The sequence below is a fragment of the Staurois parvus genome, unplaced genomic scaffold (assembly GCF_062004578.1).
Source record: "Staurois parvus isolate SC_StPar_1 unplaced genomic scaffold, SC_StPar_1.0 ptg001344l, whole genome shotgun sequence".
Lineage (NCBI taxonomy): Eukaryota > Metazoa > Chordata > Amphibia > Anura > Ranidae > Staurois > Staurois parvus.
The window spans coordinates 90897-115807 of record NW_028319140.1 but is presented as its reverse complement, the minus strand read 5'-3'; the positions used below and the strand labels follow the sequence as shown (position 1 = coordinate 115807).

The window sequence follows — 24911 nt, the reverse complement described above, 5'->3', positions numbered from 1 at the left end:
GGGTAGTTTGGTACACCCGGTGTAGTTGGGTGGGTAGTTTGGTACACCCGGTGTAGTTGGGTGGGTAGTTTGGTACACCCGGTGTAGTTGGGTGGGTAGTAGTACTCCCGGTGTAGTTGGGTGGGTAGTAGTACTCCTGGTGTAGTTGGTGGGTAGTTTGGTACACCCGGTGCAGTTGGGTGGGTAGTTTGGTACACCCGGTGTAGTTGGGTGGGTAGTAGTACTCCCGGTGTAGTTGGGTGGGTAGTTTGGTACTCCCGGTGTAGTTGGGTGGGTAGTTTGGTACTCCCGGTGTAGTTGGGTGGGTAGTTTGGTACACCCGGTGTAGTTGGGTGGGTAGTTTGGTACTCCCGGTGTAGTTGGGTGGGTAGTTTGGTACACCCGGTGTAGTTGGGTGGGTAGTTTGGTACTCCCGGTGTAGTTGGGTGGGTAGTTTGGTACTCCCGGTGTAGTTGGGTGGGTAGTTTGGTACACCCGGTGTAGTTGGGTGGGTAGCAGTACTCCCGGTGTAGTTGGGTGGGTAGTTTGGTACACCCGGTGTAGTTGGGTGGGTAGCAGTACTCCCGGTGTAGTTGGGTGGGTAGTTTGGTACTCCCGGGGCGCACAGTCTGGTTTGGTACTCCCGGGGCAGACCTGTGTCTGTGCTGCGGCAGTTCCTAGGTGTGTCCGGTAGGGGTCGCTGTGGGACGGCGCTGTGGCGCGGCGGGTCACGTGACTCGAGGCCTGGCTCCGGCAGCGTTGGGAAAGATGGCGGCCGCGGGCTCTCCGGAGCGAGAGTCGGTTGTCCGGGAGTGAGGCGGAGGGCAGAGAGCGGACAGACGTTGCTGGGGACGATGCGGGGCCGGCGGGGGAGACCTCCGAAGAGGCCGGCCGTTCCGGTAGAGCCCCCCTCCGCACCCCCCGGACTCCGCTCCAGGCTGAGGGGAAGCAGCCGCGGCCGCTGGAGGAGGAAAGCGCCGTCCCCCCCGCCGCCTGGCCCCATCCCGGCCCCGTGCACCGGCCGCCGGAGGAGGGGCCGGGGTGGAGGCGGAGGAGGCCGCGGGCGGGCGGCGAACACCCGCATCGTGTACGATGACTCCAGCGACGAGGAGGAGGAGCGGGCCCGGGACACCGACGAGGACGACTACGAGGAGCCCCCCCCGGAGGAAGACCCCCTTCTACTGCTGCTGGACGAGGACCCCGACGACGAGGATTACCGGGGGGAGGAGGACGAGGACAGCGAGGCCAGCGGGTACAGCGGGACACCGGGTGAGACACAGCGGCACCTACCGGGGGGACCGGGGACTGCACCCTCCACTACTACCCCTCCCAACACTGCCCCCTACCGGGGGGGACCGGGGACTGCACCCTCCATCACTACTACCCCTCCCAACACTGCCCCTACCGGGGGGACCGGGGACTGCACCTCCCCCCATCACTACTACCCCTCCCAACACTGCCCCCTACGGGGGGGACCGGGGACTGCACCCTCCATCACTACTACCCCTCCCAACTCTGCCCCCTACCGGGGGGACCGGGGACTACACCTCCCCCATCACTACTACCCCTCCCAACACTGCCCCCTACCGGGGGGACCGGGGACTGCACCTCCCCCATCATCGCCACTACTACCCCTCCCAACACTGCCCCCTACCGGGGGGGACCGGGGACTGCACCTCCCCCCATCACTACTACCCCTCCCAACACTGCCCCCTACCGGGGGGACCGGGGACTGCACCTCCCCCCATCACTACTACCCCTCCCAACACTGCCCCCTACCGGGGGGACCGGGGACTGCACCTCCCCCCATCACTACTACCCCTCCCAACACTGCTCCCTACCGGGGGGACCGGGGACTGCACCCTCCACTAGTACCCCTCCCAACTCTGCCCCCTACCGGGGGGGGACCGGGGACTGCACCCTCCATCACTACTACCCCTCCCAACACTGCCCCCTACCGGGGGGGACCGGGGACTGCACCCTCCATCACTACTACCCCTCCCAACACTGCCCCCTACCGGGGGGGACCAGGGACTGCACCCTCCATCACTACTACCCTTCCCAACACTGACCCCTACTGGGGGGACCGGGGACTACACCTCCCCCATCACCGCCACTACTACCCCTCCAAACACTGCCCCCTACCGGGGGGACCGGGGACTGCACCTCCCCCATCACCGCCACTACTACCCCTCCCAACACTGCCCCCTACCTGGGGGACCGGGGACTGCATCTTCTATCACTACTACCCCTCCCAACACTGCCCCCTACAGGGGGGACCGGGGACTGCACCTCCCCCCATCACCGCCACTACTACCCCTCCCCCCATCACCGCCACTACTACCCCTCCCAACACTGCCCCCTACCGGGGGGACCGGGGACTGCACCCTCCATCACTAATGCCCCTCCCAACACTGCCCCTACCGGGGGAACTGGGGACTGCACCCTCCATCCTTGCCACTACTACCCTCCCAACACTGCCCCTACCGGGGGAACTGGGGACTGCTCCCTCCACTACTACCCCTCCCAACACTGCCCCTACCGGGGGGAACAAGACTACTCCCTCCATCATTACTACCCCTCCCAACATTGCCCTCTATCGGGGACTGCAACTTCCCCCATCTCAGCCACTACTACCCCTCCCAACACTGCCCCCCTACTGGGGGGACCGGGTACTGCATCTTCTATCACTACTACCCCTCCCAACACTGTCCCCTACCAGGCGGGACCGGGGACTGCACCTCCCCCCATCACCGCCACTACTACCCCTCCCAACACTGCCCCCTACCGGGGGGGGGGGGGGGAGGGACCGAGGACTTCACCCTCCATCACTACTACCCCTCCCAATGCTGCCCCCTACCAGGGGGACCGGGAACTGCACCCTCCATCACTACTACCCCTCCCAACACTGCCCTCTATCGGGGGGACCGGGAACTGCACCCTCCATCACTACTACCGGGACTGCACCTTCCCCCATCACAGCCACTACTACTCCTCCCAACACTGCCCGCTACCTGGGGGACCAGGGACTGCAACCTCCACTACTACTCCTCCCAACACTGCCCCCTACCTGGGGGACCAGTGACTGCACCCTCCACTACTACTCCTCCCAACACTGCCCCCTACCTGGGGGACCAGTGACTGCACCCTCCACTACTACTCCTCCCAACACTGCCCCCTACCTGGGGGACCAGGGACTGCAACCTCCACTACTACTCCTCCCAACACTGCCCCCTACCTGGGGGACCAGTGACTGCACCCTCCATCACTTCTACCCCTCCCAACACTACGCCCTACCAGGGGGACCTGGGACTGCGCCTCCCCCCATCACAGCCTCTACTACCCCTCCCAACACTGCCCCCTACCGGGGGGACCAGGAGCTGCACCCTCAATCACTACTACCCCTCCCAACACTGCCCCTATCGGGGGGGGACCGGGGACTGCACCCTCTATCACTTCTACCCCTCCCAACACTACCCCCTACCAGGGGGACCTGGGACTGCACCCTCCATCACTACTACCCCTCCCAACACTGCCCCCTACCGAGGGGACCGGGGACTGCACCTTCCCCCATCACAGCCACTATTACCCCTCCCAACACTGCCCGCTACCTGGGGGGCTGGGGACTGCACCTCCTATCACCAACACCACTACTCCGAACACTGCCCCCTACAGGGGGGACCGGGAACTGCACCTTCCATCACCACTACCCCTCTCCCAACACTGCCCCCTACCAGGGGGACCGGGAATTGCGCCCTCCATCACTACTACACCTCTCAACACTGCCCCCTACCGGGGGAGGACTGCGGACTGCACCTTCCATCACCACTACCCCTCCCCATCACCGCTACCACTACTATCCCCCCCCAACACTGCCCCCTCCTGGTGGGACCAAGGACTGCACCCCCCCCCCATCACCACCACTACTACCCCTCCCTACACCGCTTTCTACCGGGGAGACCGGGAACTGCACCCATCACTGCCACTACTACCCCTCCCAACACTGCCCCCTATGAGGGGGGACCTGGGACTGCAAGCCCCGCGTCACCGCCGCTAACCGCTCCCCAACACTGCCCCCTTCCGGGGGACAGAGGACTGCAACCCCCATCACCGCCACTGCTACCCCTCCCAACACTGCCCCCTGCCGGGGCGATCGAGCACTGCACCCCCCCCCCCCCATCACTGCCACTAATACCCCCCCAACACTGTCCCCTACCGGGGTGTCTGGGCACTGCTCCCCCCTTTGCCGCCACTACTACCCTGCCAACAGTGCCCCCTACCGGTCGAATCAGGGGCTGCACCCTCCATCACTGCTACCCCTCCCAACTCTGCTCTCTTTTGGGGGAACCGGGCACTTCACCCCCCCATCACTACTACTCCTCCCAACACTGCCCCCTACCATGGGGACTGGGCACCCTTTCACTACTACCGCTCCCAACACTGCCCCTTACCGGGGGGACCGGGGACTGCACCCGCCCATCACTATTACTACTCCCAACACTGCTCCTAACTGGGGGGACTGGGCTCCTTACCCCCCTCCCAACACTGCCCCCTAGCCCGAGAACCGAGCATTTCACACCTCAGTTCCGGGTGGACCGGGAACTGCCCCCCCTTCCCCATCACCTCACTACTACCTCCCCCCAACACTGCATTCTGCTGGGGGGACCGAGGACTGCACCCCCATCACCAGCAGTACTACCCCTCTCCCAGCACTACCCTCTACCAGGGGGATCTGGCACTGCACCGCCATTCCCATCACTACTTCCCCTATATTCCCCCCCCCCAACACTGCACCCTACTGAGGGGGGGACCGAGGTCTGCACCCACTCTGCCCATCATCATCACTACTACTCCCCCAACGCTGCACCCTACCGGGGGGTCCAGAGACTGCATCCCCATCACTACTACCCCCATCCTCCCAACACTGCATTCCACCAGGGGTACCGCACCCTTCATCAGCAGCACTACTACCCATCCCTCCTAACACTGCCCTCTACCAGGGGGACCAGGCACTGCACCACCATTCCCATTGCTACCCCTCCCAACATTACCCTCTACTGTGGGGATGAAGCATTGCACCGCCATACACATGGGGGGAGGACCGGGGACTGCGACCTCCCATTTCTACTATCCCTCGGCTCTGTACCCAACTGGGGGGACCGGGGACTGCACCGCTATACCCATCACTACTGCTCCCCTCCTCCCCCCCCCCCCCCCCACACTGCCCCTTACTGGGGGGACCGGGGACTTCACCCCCCCCCCCCACACTGCCCTCTACCTGGGGGACGGGACTGCACCCCCGTTCACCATCACTACTACCCCCAACACTGCACCCTAATGGGGGGACCAGGCCCTTCACCGCCATACCCATTACTACTACCCCCATCCCCCCAACACTGCACCCTCTTCCCATCACCATCACTACTACTCCCACCCTCCCAACACTTCCCCCTACCAGGGGGACCAGGCACTGCACCACCTTTCCAATTACTACTCCCCTCCCAACTTTACAGTCTACTGGGGGGATGAGGCATTGCACCGCTATACACATGGGGGGAGGACCGGGGACTGCACCCCCCTATTTCTACTACCCCTCAGCACTGTACCCTACCGGGGGGATTGCACCGCTATACCCATCACTACTATTCCCCTCCCCCCCAACACTGCACCCCCTTTTCCCATCACCATCACTACTACTCCCACCCTCCCAACACTTCCCCCTACCAGGGGGACCAAGGACTGCACCCCCATCCCCAGCTTCATCATCCCTTCCCCCATCCCTATCCTCCACTGCTACCCCCATCCCGCCAACACTGTCCCCTACCAGCGACTGCACCTTCATACCCATCCCCGGACTCGCCATCATCCTTTACTACTACCCCCATTAACTCTGCCCCCTTACCAGTGGACCCGAAACTACACCGTCCTCTCCATCCCCATCATCCCTCACTACTACCCCATCCCCCCAACACCACCCTCTACCAGGGGGACTGGAAACTACACTGCTATATCCATCCCTATACGCATCCCTACCATCATCTCCATCCCTACCATCATCCCTCTCTACTATCCCATCCCTCTCCCCTTTTTACCACTGTGCCTCAAAAATATCCCTTCATCCCCAACTTCTACCCCAATATATTCTCCACCCCCATCGTATACCCCAATATATTCCCCTTCCTCCCCATCCTATACCCCAATATATTCCCCTTCCTCCCCATCCTATACCCCAATATATTCCCCTTCCTCCCCATCCTATACCCCAATATATTCCCCTTCCTCCCCATCCTATACCCCAATATATTCTCCACCCCCATCGTATACCCCAATATATTCCCCTTCCTCCCCATCCTATACCCCAATATATTCCCCTTCCTCCCCATCCTATACCCCAATATAATCCCCTTCCTCCCCATCCTATACCCCAATATATTCCCCTTCCTCCCCATCCTATACCCCAATATATTCCCCTTCCTCCCCATCCTATACCCCAATATATTCCCCTTCCTCCCCATCCTATACCCCAATATATTCCCCTTCCTCCCCATCCTATACCCCAATATATTCCCCTTCCTCCCCATCCTATACCCCAATATATTCCCCTTCCTCCCCATCCTATACCCCAATATATTCCCCTTCCTCCCCATCTTATACCCCAATATATTCCCCTTCCTCCCCATCCTATACCTCAATACTCCACCCCTTTCCTGTATACCAATATATACTTCACCCCCATCCTGTACCCCAATATATACTTCTCCCCATCCTGTACCCCAATATATACTTCTCCCCATCCTGTACCCCAATATATACTTCACCCCCATCCTGTACCCCAATATATACTTCACCCCCATCCTGTACCCCAATATATACTTCACCCCCATCCTGTACCCCAATATATACTTCTCCCCATCCTGTACCCCAATATATACTTCTCCCCATCCTGTACCCCAATATATACTTCTCCGCATCCTGTACCCCAATATATACTTCTCCCTCCCCATTCCTAATATAGCGATGAGGAGCTTAGAGTAGTCTCAGTACACAGGTCCTCCTAGGTGGGGTCACTTTAGGCCGATGCCTGGAGCAGCAAAGCAGAAATCTGCAGCAATGGGGATCAGCACCATCAAGTGCAGAAAGAGGAGTTGTCGCAATTTTAGTTTTCACGCAGCAGCATTGTCTCCTGTTAGTGACATGTTGTGTGGGGAGGGCAACCCGGCAGTGGGGCGGGCAACAAGCGGCCCGGCAGTGGGGCGGGCAACAAGCGGCCCGGCAGTGGGGCGGGCAACAAGCGGCCCGGCAGTGGGGCGGGCAACAAGCGGCCCGGCAGTGGGGCGGGCAACAAGCGGCCCGGCAGTGGGGCGGGCAACAAGCGGCCCGGCAGTGGGGCGGGCAACAAGCGGCCCGGCAGTGGGGCGGGCAACAAGCGGCCCGGCAGTGGGGCGGGCAACAAGCGGCCCGGCAGTGGGGCGGGCAACAAGCGGCCCGGCAGTGGGGCGGGCAACAAGCGGCCCGGCAGTGGGGCGGACAACAAGCGGGCAGGCTGGCAGTGGGATGGGTAACATAGGGCAGGCTGGCAGTGGGATGGGTAACATAGGGCAGGCTGGCAGTGGGATGGGCAACAAGCGGCTTGGCAGTGGGATGGGCAACGTAGGGCAGGCTGGCAGTGGGATGGGCAACGTAGGGCAGGCTGGCAGTGGGATGGGTAACGTAGGGCAGGCTGGCAGTGGGATGGGCAACAAGCGGCTTGGCAGTGGGATGGGCAACGTAGGGCAGGCTGGCAGTGGGATGGGCAACGTAGGGCAGGCTGGCAGTGGGATGGGTAACGTAGGGCAGGCTGGCAGTGGGATGGGCAACGTAGGGCAGGCTGGCAGTGGGATGGGTAACGTAGGGCAGGCTGGCAGTGGGATGGGTAACGTAGGGCAGGCTCGCAGTGGGGTGGGCAACAAGCGGCCCGGCAGTGGGATGGGCAACAAGCGGCCCGGCAGTGGGATGGGCAACAAGCGGCCCGGCAGTGGGATGGGCAACAAGCGGCCCGGCAGTGGGATGGGCAACAAGCGGCCCGGCAGTGGGATGGGCAACAAGCGGCCCGGCAGTGGGATGGGCAACAAGCGGCCCGGCAGTGGGATGGGCAACAAGCGGCCCGGCAGTGGGATGGGCAACAAGCGGCCCGGCAGTGGGATGGGCAACAAGCGGCCCGGCAGTGGGATGGGCAACAAGCGGCCCGGCAGTGGGATGGGCAACGTAGGGCAGGCAGTGGGATGGGCAACGTAGGGCAGGCTGGCAGTGGGATGGGTAACGTAGGGCAGGCTGGCAGTGGGATGGGCAACGTAGGGCAGGCTGGCAGTGGGATGGGCAACGTAGGGCAGGCTGGCAGTGGGATGGGCAACGTAGGGCAGGCTGGCAGTGGGATGGGCAACGTAGGGCAGGCTGGCAGTGGGATGGGCAACGTAGGGCAGGCTGGCAGTGGGATGGGCAACGTAGGGCAGGCTGGCAGTGGGATGGGCAACGTAGGGCAGGCTGGCAGTGGGATGGGCAACGTAGGGCAGGCTGGCAGTGGGATGGGCAACGTAGGGCAGGCTGGCAGTGGGATGGGCACCGTAGGGCAGGCTGGCAGTGGGATGGGCAACGTAGGGCAGGCTGGCAGTGGGATGGGCAACGTAGGGCAGGCTGGCAGTGGGATGGGCAACGTAGGGCAGGCTGGCAGTGGGATGGGTAACGTAGGGCAGGCTGGCAGTGGGATGGGCAACGTAGGGCAGGCTGGCAGTGGGATGGGCAACGTAGGGCAGGCTGGCAGTGGGATGGGCAACGTAGGGCAGGCTGGCAGTGGGATGGGCAACGTAGGGCAGGCTGGCAGTGGGATGGGCAACGTAGGGCAGGCTGGCAGTGGGATGGGCAACGTAGGGCAGGCTGGCAGTGGGATGGGCAACGTAGGGCAGGCTGGCAGTGGGATGGGCAACGTAGGGCAGGCTGGCAGTGGGATGGGCAACGTAGGGCAGGCTGGCAGTGGGATGGGCAACGTAGGGCAGGCTGGCAGTGGGATGGGCAACGTAGGGCAGGCTGGCAGTGGGATGGGTAACGTAGGGCAGGCTGGCAGTGGGATGGGCAACGTAGGGCAGGCTGGCAGTGGGATGGGCAACGTAGGGCAGGCTGGCAGTGGGATGGGCACCGTAGGGCAGGCTGGCAGTGGGATGGGCACCGTAGGGCAGGCTGGCAGTGGGATGGGCAACGTAGGGCAGGCTGGCAGTGGGATGGGCAACGTAGGGCAGGCTGGCAGTGGGATGGGCAACGTAGGGCAGGCTGGCAGTGGGATGGGCAACGTAGGGCAGGCTGGCAGTGGGATGGGTAACGTAGGGCAGGCTGGCAGTGGGATGGGTAACGTAGGGCAGGCTGGCAGTGGGATGGGCAACGTAGGGCAGGCTGGCAGTGGGATGGGCAACGTAGGGCAGGCTGGCAGTGGGATGGGCAACGTAGGGCAGGCTGGCAGTGGGATGGGTAACGTAGGGCAGGCTGGCAGTGGGATGGGCAACGTAGGGCAGGCTGGCAGTGGGATGGGCAACGTAGGGCAGGCTGGCAGTGGGATGGGCAACGTAGGGCAGGCTGGCAGTGGGATGGGTAACGTAGGGCAGGCTGGCAGTGGGATGGGTAACGTAGGGCAGGCTGGCAGTGGGATGGGCAACGTAGGGCAGGCTGGCAGTGGGATGGGTAACAAGCGGCCCGGCAGTGGGATGGGCAACGTAGGGCAGGCAGTGGGATGGGCAACGTAGGGCAGGCTGGCAGTGGGATGGGTAACGTAGGGCAGGCTGGCAGTGGGATGGGCAACGTAGGGCAGGCTGGCAGTGGGATGGGCAACGTAGGGCAGGCTGGCAGTGGGATGGGCAACGTAGGGCAGGCTGGCAGTGGGATGGGCAACGTAGGGCAGGCTGGCAGTGGGATGGGCAACGTAGGGCAGGCTGGCAGTGGGATGGGCAACGTAGGGCAGGCTGGCAGTGGGATGGGTAACGTAGGGCAGGCTGGCAGTGGGATGGGTAACGTAGGGCAGGCTGGCAGTGGGATGGGCAACGTAGGGCAGGCTGGCAGTGGGATGGGCACCGTAGGGCAGGCTGGCAGTGGGATGGGCAACGTAGGGCAGGCTGGCAGTGGGATGGGCAACGTAGGGCAGGCTGGCAGTGGGATGGGCAACGTAGGGCAGGCTGGCAGTGGGATGGGTAACGTAGGGCAGGCTGGCAGTGGGATGGGCAACGTAGGGCAGGCTGGCAGTGGGATGGGCAACGTAGGGCAGGCTGGCAGTGGGATGGGTAACGTAGGGCAGGCTGGCAGTGGGATGGGTAACGTAGGGCAGGCTGGCAGTGGGATGGGCAACGTAGGGCAGGCTGGCAGTGGGATGGGCAACGTAGGGCAGGCTGGCAGTGGGATGGGCAACGTAGGGCAGGCTGGCAGTGGGATGGGCAACGTAGGGCAGGCTGGCAGTGGGATGGGCAACGTAGGGCAGGCTGGCAGTGGGATGGGCAACGTAGGGCAGGCTGGCAGTGGGATGGGTAACGTAGGGCAGGCTGGCAGTGGGATGGGCAACGTAGGGCAGGCTGGCAGTGGGATGGGCAACGTAGGGCAGGCTGGCAGTGGGATGGGCAACGTAGGGCAGGCTGGCAGTGGGATGGGCAACGTAGGGCAGGCTGGCAGTGGGATGGGCAACGTAGGGCAGGCTGGCAGTGGGATGGGCAACGTAGGGCAGGCTGGCAGTGGGATGGGCAACGTAGGGCAGGCTGGCAGTGGGATGGGCAACGTAGGGCAGGCTGGCAGTGGGATGGGCAACGTAGGGCAGGCTGGCAGTGGGATGGGCAACGTAGGGCAGGCTGGCAGTGGGATGGGCAACGTAGGGCAGGCTGGCAGTGGGATGGGCAACGTAGGGCAGGCTGGCAGTGGGATGGGCAACGTAGGGCAGGCTGGCAGTGGGATGGGTAACGGCATGGAGTACATTCAGTTAATAGACTTCATGACAACACACTTCAGCATGGAGGAGAAGGCGTTGTGTGTTGGAAGTGTAGCGTGCTCTCCCTGACCTGTCTGTAGGGGGCAGATGTTTTTTCCCCCCAAAATATCAACTTTATAGAGATAAGAGTAGCTGGCGCCATTACCTCTATCATGTTATCTCTGCTCCCCCGCTGACGTCATCCTGCTGTCTGTAGGGATGGCCACAAGGATGATCGGTCCCTCAGCTTTCTGTGACCTGTGGCATTTCCCAGAAGGATGCCATGGGGGGAGGGGGATCAAACGTTTCCTCAGACCGCCACTGCAATCTGATTGTAAGTGCGGAGCGGGTCCCTGTCAAAAACGGGTATCTGCTGCCAAATCTGAAGGAGGAGAGGGGGAGGAGGAGGAAGTGTTGTGCACGTTCATGATGACGTCCGTATCAACTGATGATGTCATTGGTTGTTAGGATGCCGACTTGTAGAAGGTTGTAATGGTGCCTTGTGTAACTGAAAGGTAGGCTAGATCCACCCGCCGGCTTGTGTACAACTTTTATGCATTTTGCCTAGGCACCCCTGAAGAAACCTGAAGGCATCCCTGTGTGCCTAGGCACTCCGGTTGTAAAAGTCTGGTCTGATGTCTACCAACTACATTGGTCTATGGCAGCCTTCGGGATCTGGTGTCTGCACTGCTAACCTGGATTTACGTGGCAGCTGAAGGTGTCACAATCCTCCCTACCTTCAGGGGTCTGATGAGAGGAAATGCTGCGGTCTCACATGTGCTCTTGGGGGGGTCACCTATTGGGACACATCCTGAATCATGGCTTTTGGCACAAAAAGAGGAACAGAGTGCGGCCGGTGATCACCGAATCAAATATAAAGAAAGCTGCTTCAAGTCGGCATCTCTAAAGTGTGCTCATACCTACCCTGAACGTAAAAAACAAGTCTCAGCTATGGGGCTTTACCGCCCCTCATACTGCAGATGTAAACAAGCCCTTACTGGTCTCAGCCCCCCTGTAAGGCTGCTTTTATACTGATGCCCTGAGCCCCCCTGTAAGGCTGCTTTTATATTGGTGCCCTGAGCCCCCCTGTAAGGCTGCTTTTATATTAGTGCCCTGGGCCCCCCTGTAAGGCTGCTTTTATATTGATGCCCTGAGCCCCCCTGTAAGGCTGCTTTTATATTAGTGCCCTGGGCCCCCCTGTAAGGCTGCTTTTATATTGGTGCCCTGAGCCCCCCTGTAAGGCTGCTTTTATATTAGTGCCCTGGGCCCCCCTGTAAGGCTGCTTTTATATTGATGCCCTGAGCCCCCCTGTAAGGCTGCTTTTATATTAGTGCCCTGGGCCCCCCTGTAAGGCTGCTTTTATATTGATGCCCTGAGCCCCCCCTGTAAGGCTGCTTTTATATTAGTGCCCTGAGCCCCCCTGTAAGGCTGCTTTTATATTAGTGCCCTGAGCCCCCCCTGTAAGGCTGCTTTTATATTGATGCCCTGAGCCCCCCTGTAAGGCTGCTTTTATATTATTGCCCAGAGCCCCCCTGTAAGGCTGCTTTTATATTAGTGCCCTGAGCCCCCCTGTAAGGCTGCTTTTATATTGATGCCCTGAGCCCCCCTGTAAGGCTGCTTTTATATTGGTGCCCTGAGCCCCCCTGTAAGGCTGCTTTTATATTGATGCCCTGAGCCCCCCTGTAAGGCTGCTTTTATATTGATGCCCTGAGCCCCCCTGTAAGGCTGCTTTTATATTGATGCCCAGAGCCCCCCTGTAAGGCTGCTTTTATATTGGTGCCCTGAGCCCCCCTGTAAGGCTGCTTTTATATTGATGCCCTGAGCCCCCCTGTAAGGCTGCTTTTATATTATTGCCCTGAGCCCCCTGTAAGGCTGCTTTTATATTGATGCCCTGAGCCCCCCTGTAAGGCTGCTTTTATATTGGTGCCCTGATGCTTTCCTGTGACTTAGCTGTGCTTTGCCGTAGACTTCTGTAATATCCTGTAGATGTGGTTCGCTTTACCAAATCGCACTAAACCTGCACTATAATAGAAGTGCACTTCCCTGGTTTGATGTCGGAGAGCCACATCAAAGGGCCACAGGTGGAGCACCCCTGATACAAGGCATTCCCTGGTTGAATAAGGTGGAGAGACAGGGCAAGGATGTGATAATCTCCACCTCATCCAATCAGTGAGTTCTTTGCATTCATTGACAAAAACACAAGGTGTTCCGAGAACGGCACCTGTGTGGACTGAGTGACCCCCCATGTGTATTCTGCAGAAGGGAATGTGCCTGGCACAGGACAACAGCGGCAATTACTGCAGTAGCTACAAGTGCTGCAGTGATTCTCTGCTTCCCCATTGGTCCCACAGGTATGACATGTCTACACTTAGATCCAAGCTGGACCAATGTAACTGCAGTAAAATGCATACCTGGAGTTCAGATTCTCACCCTCTAACTGATTTTCTCATGTGTTAACAGGAAGGCGAAGAGCCAGGGTCCACAGGCCGCGGTCCCCCATATATGAGGAGAAGGATGTCCCACCCCTGGAGTTTCCCAAGTCTTCGGAAGATTTGCTGCTACCCTCTGAGCACCTGTTGAACGTCATAGCAATCTATGAGGTGCTGAGGAACTTTGGCACGGTTCTACGGCTCTCCCCTTTCCGCTTCGAGGACTTTTGTGCCGCCCTCGTCAGCCAGGAACAATGCACCCTTTTGGCCGAGACGCATGTCGCCCTTTTGAAGGCTGTCCTTCGAGAGGAGGACACCTCCAATACTACCTTTGGACCAGCTGACTTAAAGGACAGCGTCAACTCCACCCTGTACTTCATCGATGGCATGACGTGGCCGGAGGTGCTGCGCGTTTACTGCGAAAGCGACAAGGAATTCCATCACGTTCTTCCCTTCCAGGAAGTGGACGATTATCCGTACGGCCCCATAGAGAGCAAGGTGCAGGTGCTGCTCTTCCTGGTGGACCAGTTCCTTACCACCAACATAGCTCGCGAGGAGTTAATGTCCGAAGGCGTCATCCAGTACGATGACCACTGTCGCGTGTGCCACAAATTGGGGGACTTGCTGTGCTGCGAGACCTGCTCGGCCGTCTACCACCTGGAGTGTGTAAAGCCTCCTCTGGAGGAGGTGCCTGAGGACGAGTGGCAGTGCGAGGTGTGCGTCGCCCACAAAGTTTCAGGCGTGATTGACTGTGTGGCCGAGATCCAAAAAAACAAGCCTTACATAAGGCACGAGCCCATCGGCTATGACCGCCACAGACGGAAATACTGGTTTCTAACCAGACGCATCATCATGTAAGTGAACCATTTTTGTAGTGGTTGGGGTGACAGGTATAGCAACACAAAGTGCTGTAATCCATGTCAACCAGTCCTTGTTTACCTTTAGTTCTGGTGCATGGAGGGGTACGGACTGGAAACGGGGTGTAAATGATCCCCCAGCACATGGGGCGCCATGAAACCAACAGGTCAGTCCTCCCATGAGGGGCCCTGTTTTGATTGTATTGACCTGTTGGATGAAGGTCTCAATCTGATAATAGAACCCAGGCTCTGATTGGCCAGATTTCCTAATAACTGAAGTCTTCTAGGAGGGCAGACCTCTCTTTTCCCCAAAGTTGGATTACAGTGCCTCGGCACTGTCCCTACTGTCCGGGTGGAGGGGGGTGGGTCACTGCTTGCACTTTGATTCTGTGAAGTCCTGTCGTCAGAGTGACAGAAGCTTCCGGCAATCTATAAAAATACAGAGTCATGGTGGGAGCGGGGTCAGGCTTGAGGCTTCCAAACCTTCCAAGTCCCAGCCCCCCTCTGGAATGGGGTTGGTGGAGGGGTCTGAGCAGAATGCCGCTCAGCCTGCTGGGATGGGGGGAGGTCACGAACCGTCCTCCCTCCTGGTACCCCTGCCGGCTCGTTCCTCTGCATTTGAGTGAGAAGGATGTATTCAGACCCTGTGCAGGAATCGGGGTCACTGTGAAATCCATTATGGTGCCTTTCTGTGAACTTCCTCCTTGGATTTCTACGTCACTCACCCCAGGAGGCAGATCACAGGATCCGGCACATGTGCAGAAATGGTGCGGATGTCTGCCAGTTTGCTGGTAAGGGTTCACAGTCTGTGCCGGGGTTTGGGTGCATGCGTCCGGATCTGCCAGGTCTTGTAGACTTGGCAAAGACCCTCGTGGTGTGTCTGCATATGTGCAGAAATGAATTCAAGATGGTGGCACTGGAGAGGAGCGGTGTAGGGAGAACGTTCCTACAAGCAAGACAATGCTGGATTCTGTAGATTAGAGAGAATGTTTGGTTTTTTTTTGTTTTTTTTTCATACAGAACAATTTTGAAGATTAAAACATTTTATTTTTGATAGTAAGGATGAAGTTCCTCTTTAGACACCCAAAATATTGTGGTGGGAAGAGACATAGAGGAGAGTTATTCCAAGGCAGCCTGATATTACCGTAGGTTCTAGTCCAAGGTACTCGTCCTCTCAGCACGCCAAGTGTTTGCCTGTTCGGAAGCATTTCACAATGAATATAGGGCTCTCCAAAAACCGAATCGAGCGCTCAAATCTTCACGCTGACTAGGGGTAACTGTCATTCTCTGAGGTGCAGCCCTTAGAAGATGGGGAAACCTTGGTACTGGTGAAGAAAAGCAAAAACAGGGCGCCCTCTCTGTTCATTACCGTGGTGAAGCGCGTGTTTATTAAAATTCATAAAAATGCTTCGAAGCTCTGAAGAAGGGAGTACGTCTCCTGAAACGCGTCAGATAACCTCATTAACCACTTCCTGTCCGGACACTTTTACCCCCTTCCTGTCCAGGGCAATTTTCAGCGCTATCACACTTTGAATGAAAATTGCGCGGTCATGCAACACTGTACCCATATTAATTTTTTACCATTTATTTGAGACAGATAAAGCTTTATTTTGGTGGTATTTATTCACCGCTGGGATTTTTATTTTTTTTGCTATGTAAATGAAAAGTTCAAAAATTTTGAAAAAAAGTGTTTTTCTTATAAAATTTTGCAAATAATATTTCATCATAAATGTTGGCCAAAATTTATTCCGTTTTTCTTTTTAATAAAAAAAAAAAAATAAATAATCCAAATTAGTTTATAACCCAAAATTATAATTGTAAACATTTTTTTTACATTTTTATTTTATTTTTTTATATTATTTTTTTTTTTTTTTTTTTTTTACATACTGTCACTCTCACAGTACAGTGTTACCATGGTGACACTGTACTACTTGTGGGGGGTGATGAAGATTTTTTTTTTTTTATTTTTTACACTGATTGCTTTTACACCCATATAGGATGTAAGAGGAATCATTTCTCTTTCTCTCTGTCTGCATTCCTGCAGCCATTGAGAACTACTGAGTGAGCTGTGATTGGTCACAGCTTGTCACATGGTACAAGTTTGTTGTGAATGGCCCTGTACCATGTGACCTCTGTGATCATTCACAGATTTCACACATAGTAAGCAATGATGTCACAAGTGACATCTTGCTTACTACTCTGCATGTGATCACTGATTGGCAATCAGTGATCATATGATCAGGACCTCATACAGAGGTCCCGTCCGACGATCGGTGTTTCACTGTGTCCAGAGGATACAGCGGGTACTGGATTGCAGTGCTGTGCGCTCCCAGGGAGCGTGCACAAGCAGGGGGCGGGGAGGCCGTTTATAAACACCCACCCGACCCTGCACTGCCACCGTCTGGCCGTTTATATACAACAGCTGGACGGGAGGTGGTTAAGGGTTTCCCATCACTTGGGACTGTCACCACTGACTCCTTGTCTGTTTTAATCCCCTTTGGTGTGTGTGGATGCACTTATATGCATTATAATAGTCTCGCGTTTCACCGCGGTAATGCACCGAGACAGTGCGCCATGATTTTGCTTTTCTTCATGAATATAGGTTTACCCTGACACAATAATGAAAAAACCGCAAAAGGCAAATCTCTGGAGTACATGTCAGTCTCCTATGTGTCTGTACATTGACCTTCGCAGTGTAAATTCATGGTGGGATTTGTCTGGTGGAGCCTCCTCTGCCTGCCATGTCTGCAGAATCCACAAGCTGTGCTTGGCCACTCAGAAGGAGCGTGACAAGACCACGTCACCTACTGGATGTATTGTGTCCAGGTGGGATGTGATACGTCCATCGTATGGTGCCGTTGTCACCATCATTTTGCTCAGAGTTAGAGGTCACATCAGTTCACGCTGTCAGTATAAGACAAGCAAAGGAGAACTGTTCTGTAGGGGGTGGCTTACTAAAGGCAAATAGACTGAGCACTTTGCAGGTGCAATTGCTCCACAGCTTAGTAAATGAGGGGAAGTTCTGCTGACTTCAATCATCCAATCATGTGCAAGTAAAAATTTTGATTTTTTTTTTTCTTCTTGCATATGATTGGTTATTCTTTGCACATTGAAGCTTCACCTCATTTACTAAGCTCTGGGTTTTGTCCGCACATACATGCTGTTTTGAGCTACTATGTTTACTTGTTTATATCATATATGATTGTTTTGTGTATTTTCATCAGTATCCTACACACATGCTTCCTGAAGAAGCCATGATGGCGAAACATGTAGATGAAGTTGAGTAAACATCACCACGTTGTGTGCAGTGGATGTCTACTATGTACTTCTTCACTCTCTGCATTATTGGCAATAAACTGGGGGAATTTTTTATTCTGTTTCACCTTTGCACCCAAAAAACTCTTTGATCCTACCCTTGGTCCTAATTTTTCATGTAGTGTAAGGGATGTGCTGCAATATATACGTGCCTTCCACCTGCACTTGTACTGAGCTGTGGAGCAACCTGCACTTACAAAGTGCACAGTCTATTTGCCTTAAGTAAATCAACCCCTTTGGGCTCGTTCACACTTGGCTGTTTTGCCAACGCTTGCCAAATGCCCCTATAGCGTTTGGCAAGCGTTGGTCCGGCGTTTGCGGAGCGTTTTTTAACGCTCGGCAAACGCTCCGCAAACGCCGCATGCGCGGTTTAGCGGCGGTTGCTAGGCGTTTGCCGAGCGTTAATAACGCCCCACAAACGCCTATAATGCAGTTTGAGTGGTGTTACCGCTCTGCAAACGCCCCGCAACCGCGTCACAACCGCACCGCAAACGCCGGCCGGGCGTTTGCGGAGCGGCACCATAGACGAGAATAGGAGGCTTCAAAGCCTCCTGACTCGTCCAGAGGCGTCCGTTTTGCCGCAACGCGACGCAAACGCTCCCGTTAGAACAGCACCATGTGCTGTAATGTGCAGAATTGGCAGAGGCGTTTGGGAAGCGGTAAAAACGCTTCCCAAACGCCTCTCTGCCGCCTGCACACAAGGCTAGTGTGAACGTAGCCTTAGTGTGTGATCAGCATGCTTGGTCCACCTCTTCATCCACAAACACCCCTCTTTGTATAGGTATTGCATGATTTGTGATACATGAAAAAGAGATTCAGACTGCTTTGCCCTAAAAAATGATCTGCTGCACTTTGTATATCACTAGTAGAATCTGCAGCATAACAAAGCGTCTTTGTCCCCCACAGCAGGGGTGTCCCGAAACGTCGAAACAAAAGGCCAGTTTGCTGTCCCTTACACTTTAGAGGGGACCAGGCTGTGGGCAGTGGGAGCAAACCGTGCACCAGATTTGGTGGTCAGTGAGATGAAAATAATATCACCTGTGGTCTATAGGAGGAGGACTCGGGCCCATTGATATTAGTGGGAAGATTAGTGCCCCAATGTTGATGTCCGTGAGGGAAGTAGTGCCCATCATTGGTGCCAATGAGAGGATTTATGCCCCACTGTTGGTGCCAGTGGAAGGAATGGTGTCTCATAGCTGTTGTCAGCATGAGGAATAGTACCCCGTGGGTCATATATAGACAAGCAAAGGGCCACAGTTTGGAGAGCATTGTTCCACCGCATTCCCTCAGATGGCCCTCTCTAAGCTATTATTATTATTACATGGAGTTTATATAGCACCAAAGGGTTTGCTCAGCGCTGTACAATAGGGGGGACAATACATGGCACAGTACTACAAAGACAGACGGCGTACGAGGGGTAAGAGGGCCCTACTCTTTCAAGCTTACGATCTAGGAGGGAGGGGGTAGTGGAACAATAGGAAGTGGCTGAGGGGGATGAAGTGGTGGGAGGAAAGAGGGAGAATGGCCGTTAGGTGAGGGTGGGGTAGGCTTCCCTGAAGAGATGGGTTTTGAGGGAGCGCCTGAATGTGGGGAGGGAAGGCGACAGTCGGATGGATTGGGGCAGTGAGTTCCAGAGGATAGGGGAGGACCTGGAGAAGTCCTGCAGTCGTGCGTGGGAGGAGGAGACCAGGGAGCAAGATAGGAGGTCCTGTGAGGAGCGAAGGGTACGGGTAGGGTGGTACTTGGGGATCAGGTTGGTGAGGTAGTCAGGGGCAGTGTTATGAACGGCTTTGTAGGTCAGGATTAGAAGTTTAAATTTGATACGTTGGGCAATCGGGAGCCAGTGGAGGGAGAGGCAGAGGGGGGTGGCAGAGGTGGAGCGGGTGGTGAGGTGGATGAGTCTGGCCGCTGAGTTCAGGATGGTCTAGAGCGGGGAGAGCCTGCACTTGGGTAGGCCATTGTAGATTGTGACCAGGTAAAGAAGGCCTAAAGGGAGTCCAGCTCAGGGCATGGCTGCCAGGAGGTGACATTCTGCTCCTTTTTTTTTTTTTTCCTGTGCAGAGAAGAAGAGTCTGAGAAGGAGAAGAAGATCTGGTACTACAGTACAAAGCTGCAGCTTGAGGAGCTATTAGACTGCCTGGACAAGACGCATTATGAGGCTGACCTGTGCAAAATCCTGACGGACCTCCGAGAAGAGATCCTCCGACATATGGATATCACAGAGGAGCTGACCAACAAGGCCAAGGGGAACAACCGTTCCTATCTGTCGGTGGTCAATGGTAAGTGCTCCACACTTGGGAGGTGTAATGGATGTTTTGGTGATTTTGAGGACTTCAAGGGGCCCCTTAGAGAGTCGTTCAATAACTGCCTTTTTATTTGTAACTTTTATATTACATCTTTTATTAGACGAGATAACGGAGCGTCAGAAAGCCAAGCAGGAGGAAGCAGAGAAGAACAAGGTCCTGGCGGAGGGTGAAAAGTCATCAGAAGTTGCTGCAACGGAGGGGGAGAGTAGCAAAGAGCCCAATTCCATCTCCAAATCTGGAGGAGAGGGGCTGGACCAAGAGCAGAAAGGAGGTGAGGTTCCTTCCTTGCTCCACAATGGGACCCATTAGGAGAAGAATCATTGTGTCTTTTTTACTGTTTTGTTGGTGATACTTTGTTGCATAGGCATGCCAATATAAAACAGTCAAGTTCCCATTTCACATAGCAGTCTTTTGGGACCATGTCTAGCCCTTTGTCCCATTAGGAGCCAACCTGCTTGAAATGGTCCGATGTGCTGCTATGTGAAATGTTCAGCAAAGTCAAAGCACTTTTAATGTGGACAAAGACCTGTGTGCAGAGGTACTACGTGTTTGCATGCTTGTCGTTCCTCTGAGGAGGTGTCACCCTGGCACCAGGTATAAGGTGTTCAGTAGGGATGCACCAATACACTTCTGGACGGTAAGTACGAGTACCAATCCTCTTGGATACCACTTCCCAATATCTGCCGGCAACGGTTTTGTTTACACTTCAGCTGTCAGCAGGGGAAACCCGCAGACAGCTGCAAGAGTGATCGGATACGGCGGCCCCACTTATCCACTTCAACTCTACACTGTTCACCCCTTGTGGACCAGAGACATTTTTACATTTTTGCTTTGGACCTGTTTATTCGGTGATAACTTTCATTACTTACAATTACAACATAATACATATATTGTTTAGGGACATTCAAGGCTTTCTTTTTGTGAATGTTTTCTTGCAACTATGATATATTTATAACAATTCTTAGACCAATATTTAAAAAAAAAAAACAAAAAAACCCTCTTTTTCACTTTTTGAGCGGTGTTAGTTTAAAGGATAAGTTCACCTATCGTAACACGTATCGTATCGTTACTTCCGTGTTCAGGGTGTAACATGCTATGTACAGACCGTCCCCCGCTCCCTGTTGGGACAGCTAGCAGGGGATTTTCTCTCCCCCACTAACTGTCACAGTTTTAAAATAAATGTGGCCATGCTGAGCTCCGCCCACCCAGTCGCGTCACTTATTCACATTATTCTGCGGCTGTTGGCTTGAAGTTCTCAATGAACCACCACGGTGCTGTGGAGTTCTGTGGTAGTTCATTCGGTCTCCCTGCCAGTATATCTGCTTTCTTGTACATCCCGTACAGGCACACCGATACACTGACAGGTCTGCAGGAGACCTGCATGGCAGCAGAGCTGGTGCAATGCTTTAGAGCAGTGGTTCTCAACCTGTGGGTCGTGACCCCTTTGGGGGTTGAACGACCCTTTCACACGGGTCGCCTAAGACCATCGGGAAAACACATATTTCCGATGTGTAAAGAGCAGCTACTGTGTAGAAAGCAGCTACTGTGTTGAAAGCTGCAGTATTGGAGGTAAAACGACACTCATGAATTCTAATTACTGGGTAAATAATTTTATGGTTGGGGGTCATCACAACATGAGGAACTGTATTAAAGGGTCACGGAATTAGGAAGGTTGAGAAGCACTGCTTTAGAGGCTCCAGAAACAAAAAATAATTGCACTTTTTTTTTTACCTGCAAAAAAAAGTGGGCATTTATTTGTTTTGTTAAAAGATGAACTTATCCTTTAAAAATAGTGTTACTTCACATAAAAAGTGTGCATTTTATTCTGTAATTTGTCCTGTTTAAAATTACACTAAAATTATGATTCTGGTACAAACATTGGTGAACATTTGTATGGTAATTTTCTGAATTATTGGTGTTTTTGCTAATACAGAGACAGCAGGTGATAAAAGCAGCATGGAGACCCCTTCTTCTATCAACGGCAGCAAACCCCCAGAGACCCCTGTTAAGGACTCTGAAGACAAGACCACACAGAGCAGCAAAACATTGGAAAGCGGCGCTGACCCGGCATCAGCCTCTTCATCCTCCAGTACTACTGCAGGTACCATCCCTGTCCTGATCCATCTGTCCAGTCCTTACACCCTCCGGCTCCAAATGTAGTAGTTATGTTACAAGTGAAATCTGTAGATTCACTCACCTTTGGCTTCATTAGTTGGTATTCCAGTGGGAAGACTCTCCATGCCACACCTCTTGCCCATCTCTATGTATGACACTTCCCGGCGAGGTTTCCTCAGAGTGGTTGTAAACCTCAGACATGAAATGTTAACAAAGCACATCCCTCTATAGTGTGGACTTGTCTCAGTTCAGAGCACCAAGTGTCATTTCTGTCTGCTGCCTCCTTCCTCTGCTATCTGCATGAATCACTTCTGAAACGTTTTCTTGACACCAAGAGATGATAATGTGACAAGGGAGGGAGCTGTGTTAGACAGGCTCAGCTCTGTTCCTGTGTGCTGTGTGAAGGGGGGGTGTCCCTTCCTTCCAATCAGTTCTGCAATGTACAAGTTATCTCCCCGCCCCCTACTTTCTGAAAGCTCAGACAAGCTGTAAAGTTCTGGACTTTTAATGAATGTAGAGAAGAGAAGAATACAGATAAACAGGTACAACTTAAGTAGAAGGATTTGTTCCATTTTTGTGCATCACCTGAGGCCGGTCACTTCACTGGGGATATAAGTAGAAGGGTTTGCAACCACTTTAAAGAGACACTTTTACCTTGATGATGGTGTCCCTGTAAAGGGTGTCCCCCCACCCCTTATATACTCAGCTCACCTGCCATCCCTCGCAGCTTCTTTCTGTCTCTGTTGGGTCAGCTGTCTCAGCAATGACATCACCGCCCCAACCTGGTCATATGACAGTGCTTAGACCTAGTAATTGGATGCTAGGCCTGGGCACTGTCACCGGGAAGCAGGTCACATGCTCTGAAGTGCTTGCTGGTGATGCCAGTTGCAGAGGAGCAAGGTAGTGCAGGTAAAGGATGTATGTATTTAGATTGTAAGCTCCATGAGCCGGGCCCTCCTATTCCTCCTGTACTGAATGTATTGTAATTGTACCGCCCCCCCCCCTTATATTGTAAAGCTCTGAGCAAACTGTTGGCGCCATATAAATCCTGTATGATAATATGTGGGGTGGGGGTGCCCTTTCCACATACACAGTCCATCTGCTCCCCATTGGAGAGGTCCCCGCGTCTCTTTAATATGAGACTCTCTTGTAATGTCCATGATAGGCTGTGCAACTCAGAATTCCCACCAGGCGCCACATGCTAAAAAGCTATTGCCTGATATATCTGCCTCTCATTCATCTCATTCATTTCATCACAGCTGACGATGTGGTTGATTTTACTAAATCTGGTGCAGCCGTGCATGGCAGCCAATCAGCTTCTAACTTCTGCTTTTTTTAATGAAGCTTTGTCAATAAAATCTGGATGCTGATTGGTTTCTACATAGAGCTGCTCCAGATTTTGCATTCTCCAGTTTTAGTAAAATCAACCTCAATGATTCCAGTTAGATGAGCTCTTTTCTGGTTCATTGGGGGGCACCACAGACCTATAGGCCGCTGCCACCCCCCCACCCCACCCCCTTACAAAGAATAAGGATTTTCTTTTGTTTATTGGATGTCCCTATGTTTGTATGACTTTTGCGTGTTGTTGCTTTCCTGCTGCGTGTCTACCTTCCGTCTCGTGTGCCCTCAGATAACTCGGGGCTCTCCTCACCCTAACCGATCCTAGAAAGGAGGCCAGACCCCTTGTCTGGCTCTACAATTCTGCCACCTGCTGGGCATCTCTGATTGTGCACCTGTGGGAATTCATACTGTATAAAGTACAGAGAGCTACTGCTGGCTAAGGTAGAGAGAACATTACTTGTCTGTCCACAAACTGAATCTTTTCTCCATTAACTAGAAGCCGTGGAAGCCTCCTCCACCACCAGTGTACCTCCTGCATCCCAATCTAACAGCGATGACAGCCGTGCCAAGACCACGACGTCTGACCAACAGAGGGAGACTCAGCCACCCGTGTCAAAGTCAGAGGATGCAGGTGAGCATATAGTGCATGGCTGACTCCCATACATGGCCTGGGATTTCAAGTCTCTGCTGCTCGGTGAGCCCCCCATTTGTAAATCAGAACCCGTGGATTCCAGACCGATCCTAATTCTCATTTAGTGTGAGTAGCTTCCACTTCCACCATTGTTCAGCACATTCTATGATGAATCTCCACGGCTCTACAGACAATATTTACCACTTCCAGCCCAGGCCAATTGTGATGTTACTATCCTACCTGTAGAAATCATTATTCTGCTAGAAAATGACTTGGAACCTCCAAACATTATTATTTATTATTATTTACTTATTTCAGGTACTTATATAGCGCCGTCAATTTATGCAGCTTTTTACATATATACTATATTGTACATTCCCATCAGTCCCTAACCCTCAAGGGGCGTACAATCTAAGGTCCCTAACTTACATTCATACATACACATACTAGGGACAATTTAGACAGGATCCAGTTCACCTACCAGCATGTCTTTGGAGTGTGGGAGGAAACCGGAGTACCCAGAGGAAACCCACGCAGGCACAGGGAGAACATGCAAACTCCAGGCAGCAGGTGCCGTGGCTGGGATTCGAACCAACGACCCCGGTACTGCCAGGCGGGAGTGCTAACCATTTAGCCGCTGTGCCTCCCAACAACATTATATATAGTTTGTAAGCAGAAGCCCTAGAGAATAAAAATGGTGGGTGTTGCCCTTTTTCCTGTATTTACACAGCAATTTTTCAAACTTTTTTTGTTTTTTTTTTTTGGAAAGATGCGCTTTGATAAATCTTACTGCACACAAAGCACTATATATAACTCAATTTTTCAGTGAAATAGAAAAGGTGACGTTACTCCAAGTAGATGGATACCTAACATGTCACGATTTACAATTGTGCACCCTTGTGGAATGGCGGTACAGTAATTAAAGATCTCCGTAGGTGATCCTTTAAAATGTTTTACAGATGACCTGTT

General features: G+C 54.4%; 1 protein-coding gene across 4 annotated transcripts in view; it reads left to right on the top strand.

Annotated features, from left to right (window-relative positions):
- The first annotated feature begins 722 nt into the window (after nucleotides 1-722).
- The window catches only part of BPTF (bromodomain PHD finger transcription factor), a 70006-nt gene continuing 45817 nt past the window's right edge, over nucleotides 723-24911 (top strand). For all 4 annotated transcript variants that reach the window (XM_089661460.1, XM_089661461.1, XM_089661458.1 and 1 more), the window contains exons 1-6: nucleotides 723-1248; nucleotides 13409-14231; nucleotides 19611-19828; nucleotides 19956-20126; nucleotides 21789-21956; nucleotides 23808-23942. In XM_089661460.1, the coding sequence (XP_089517586.1) occupies nucleotides 834-1248; nucleotides 13409-14231; nucleotides 19611-19828; nucleotides 19956-20126; nucleotides 21789-21956; nucleotides 23808-23942 (1930 nt within the window). In that variant the 5' untranslated portion in view covers nucleotides 723-833. The remainder of the gene's footprint in view (nucleotides 1249-13408; nucleotides 14232-19610; nucleotides 19829-19955; nucleotides 20127-21788; nucleotides 21957-23807; nucleotides 23943-24911) is intronic.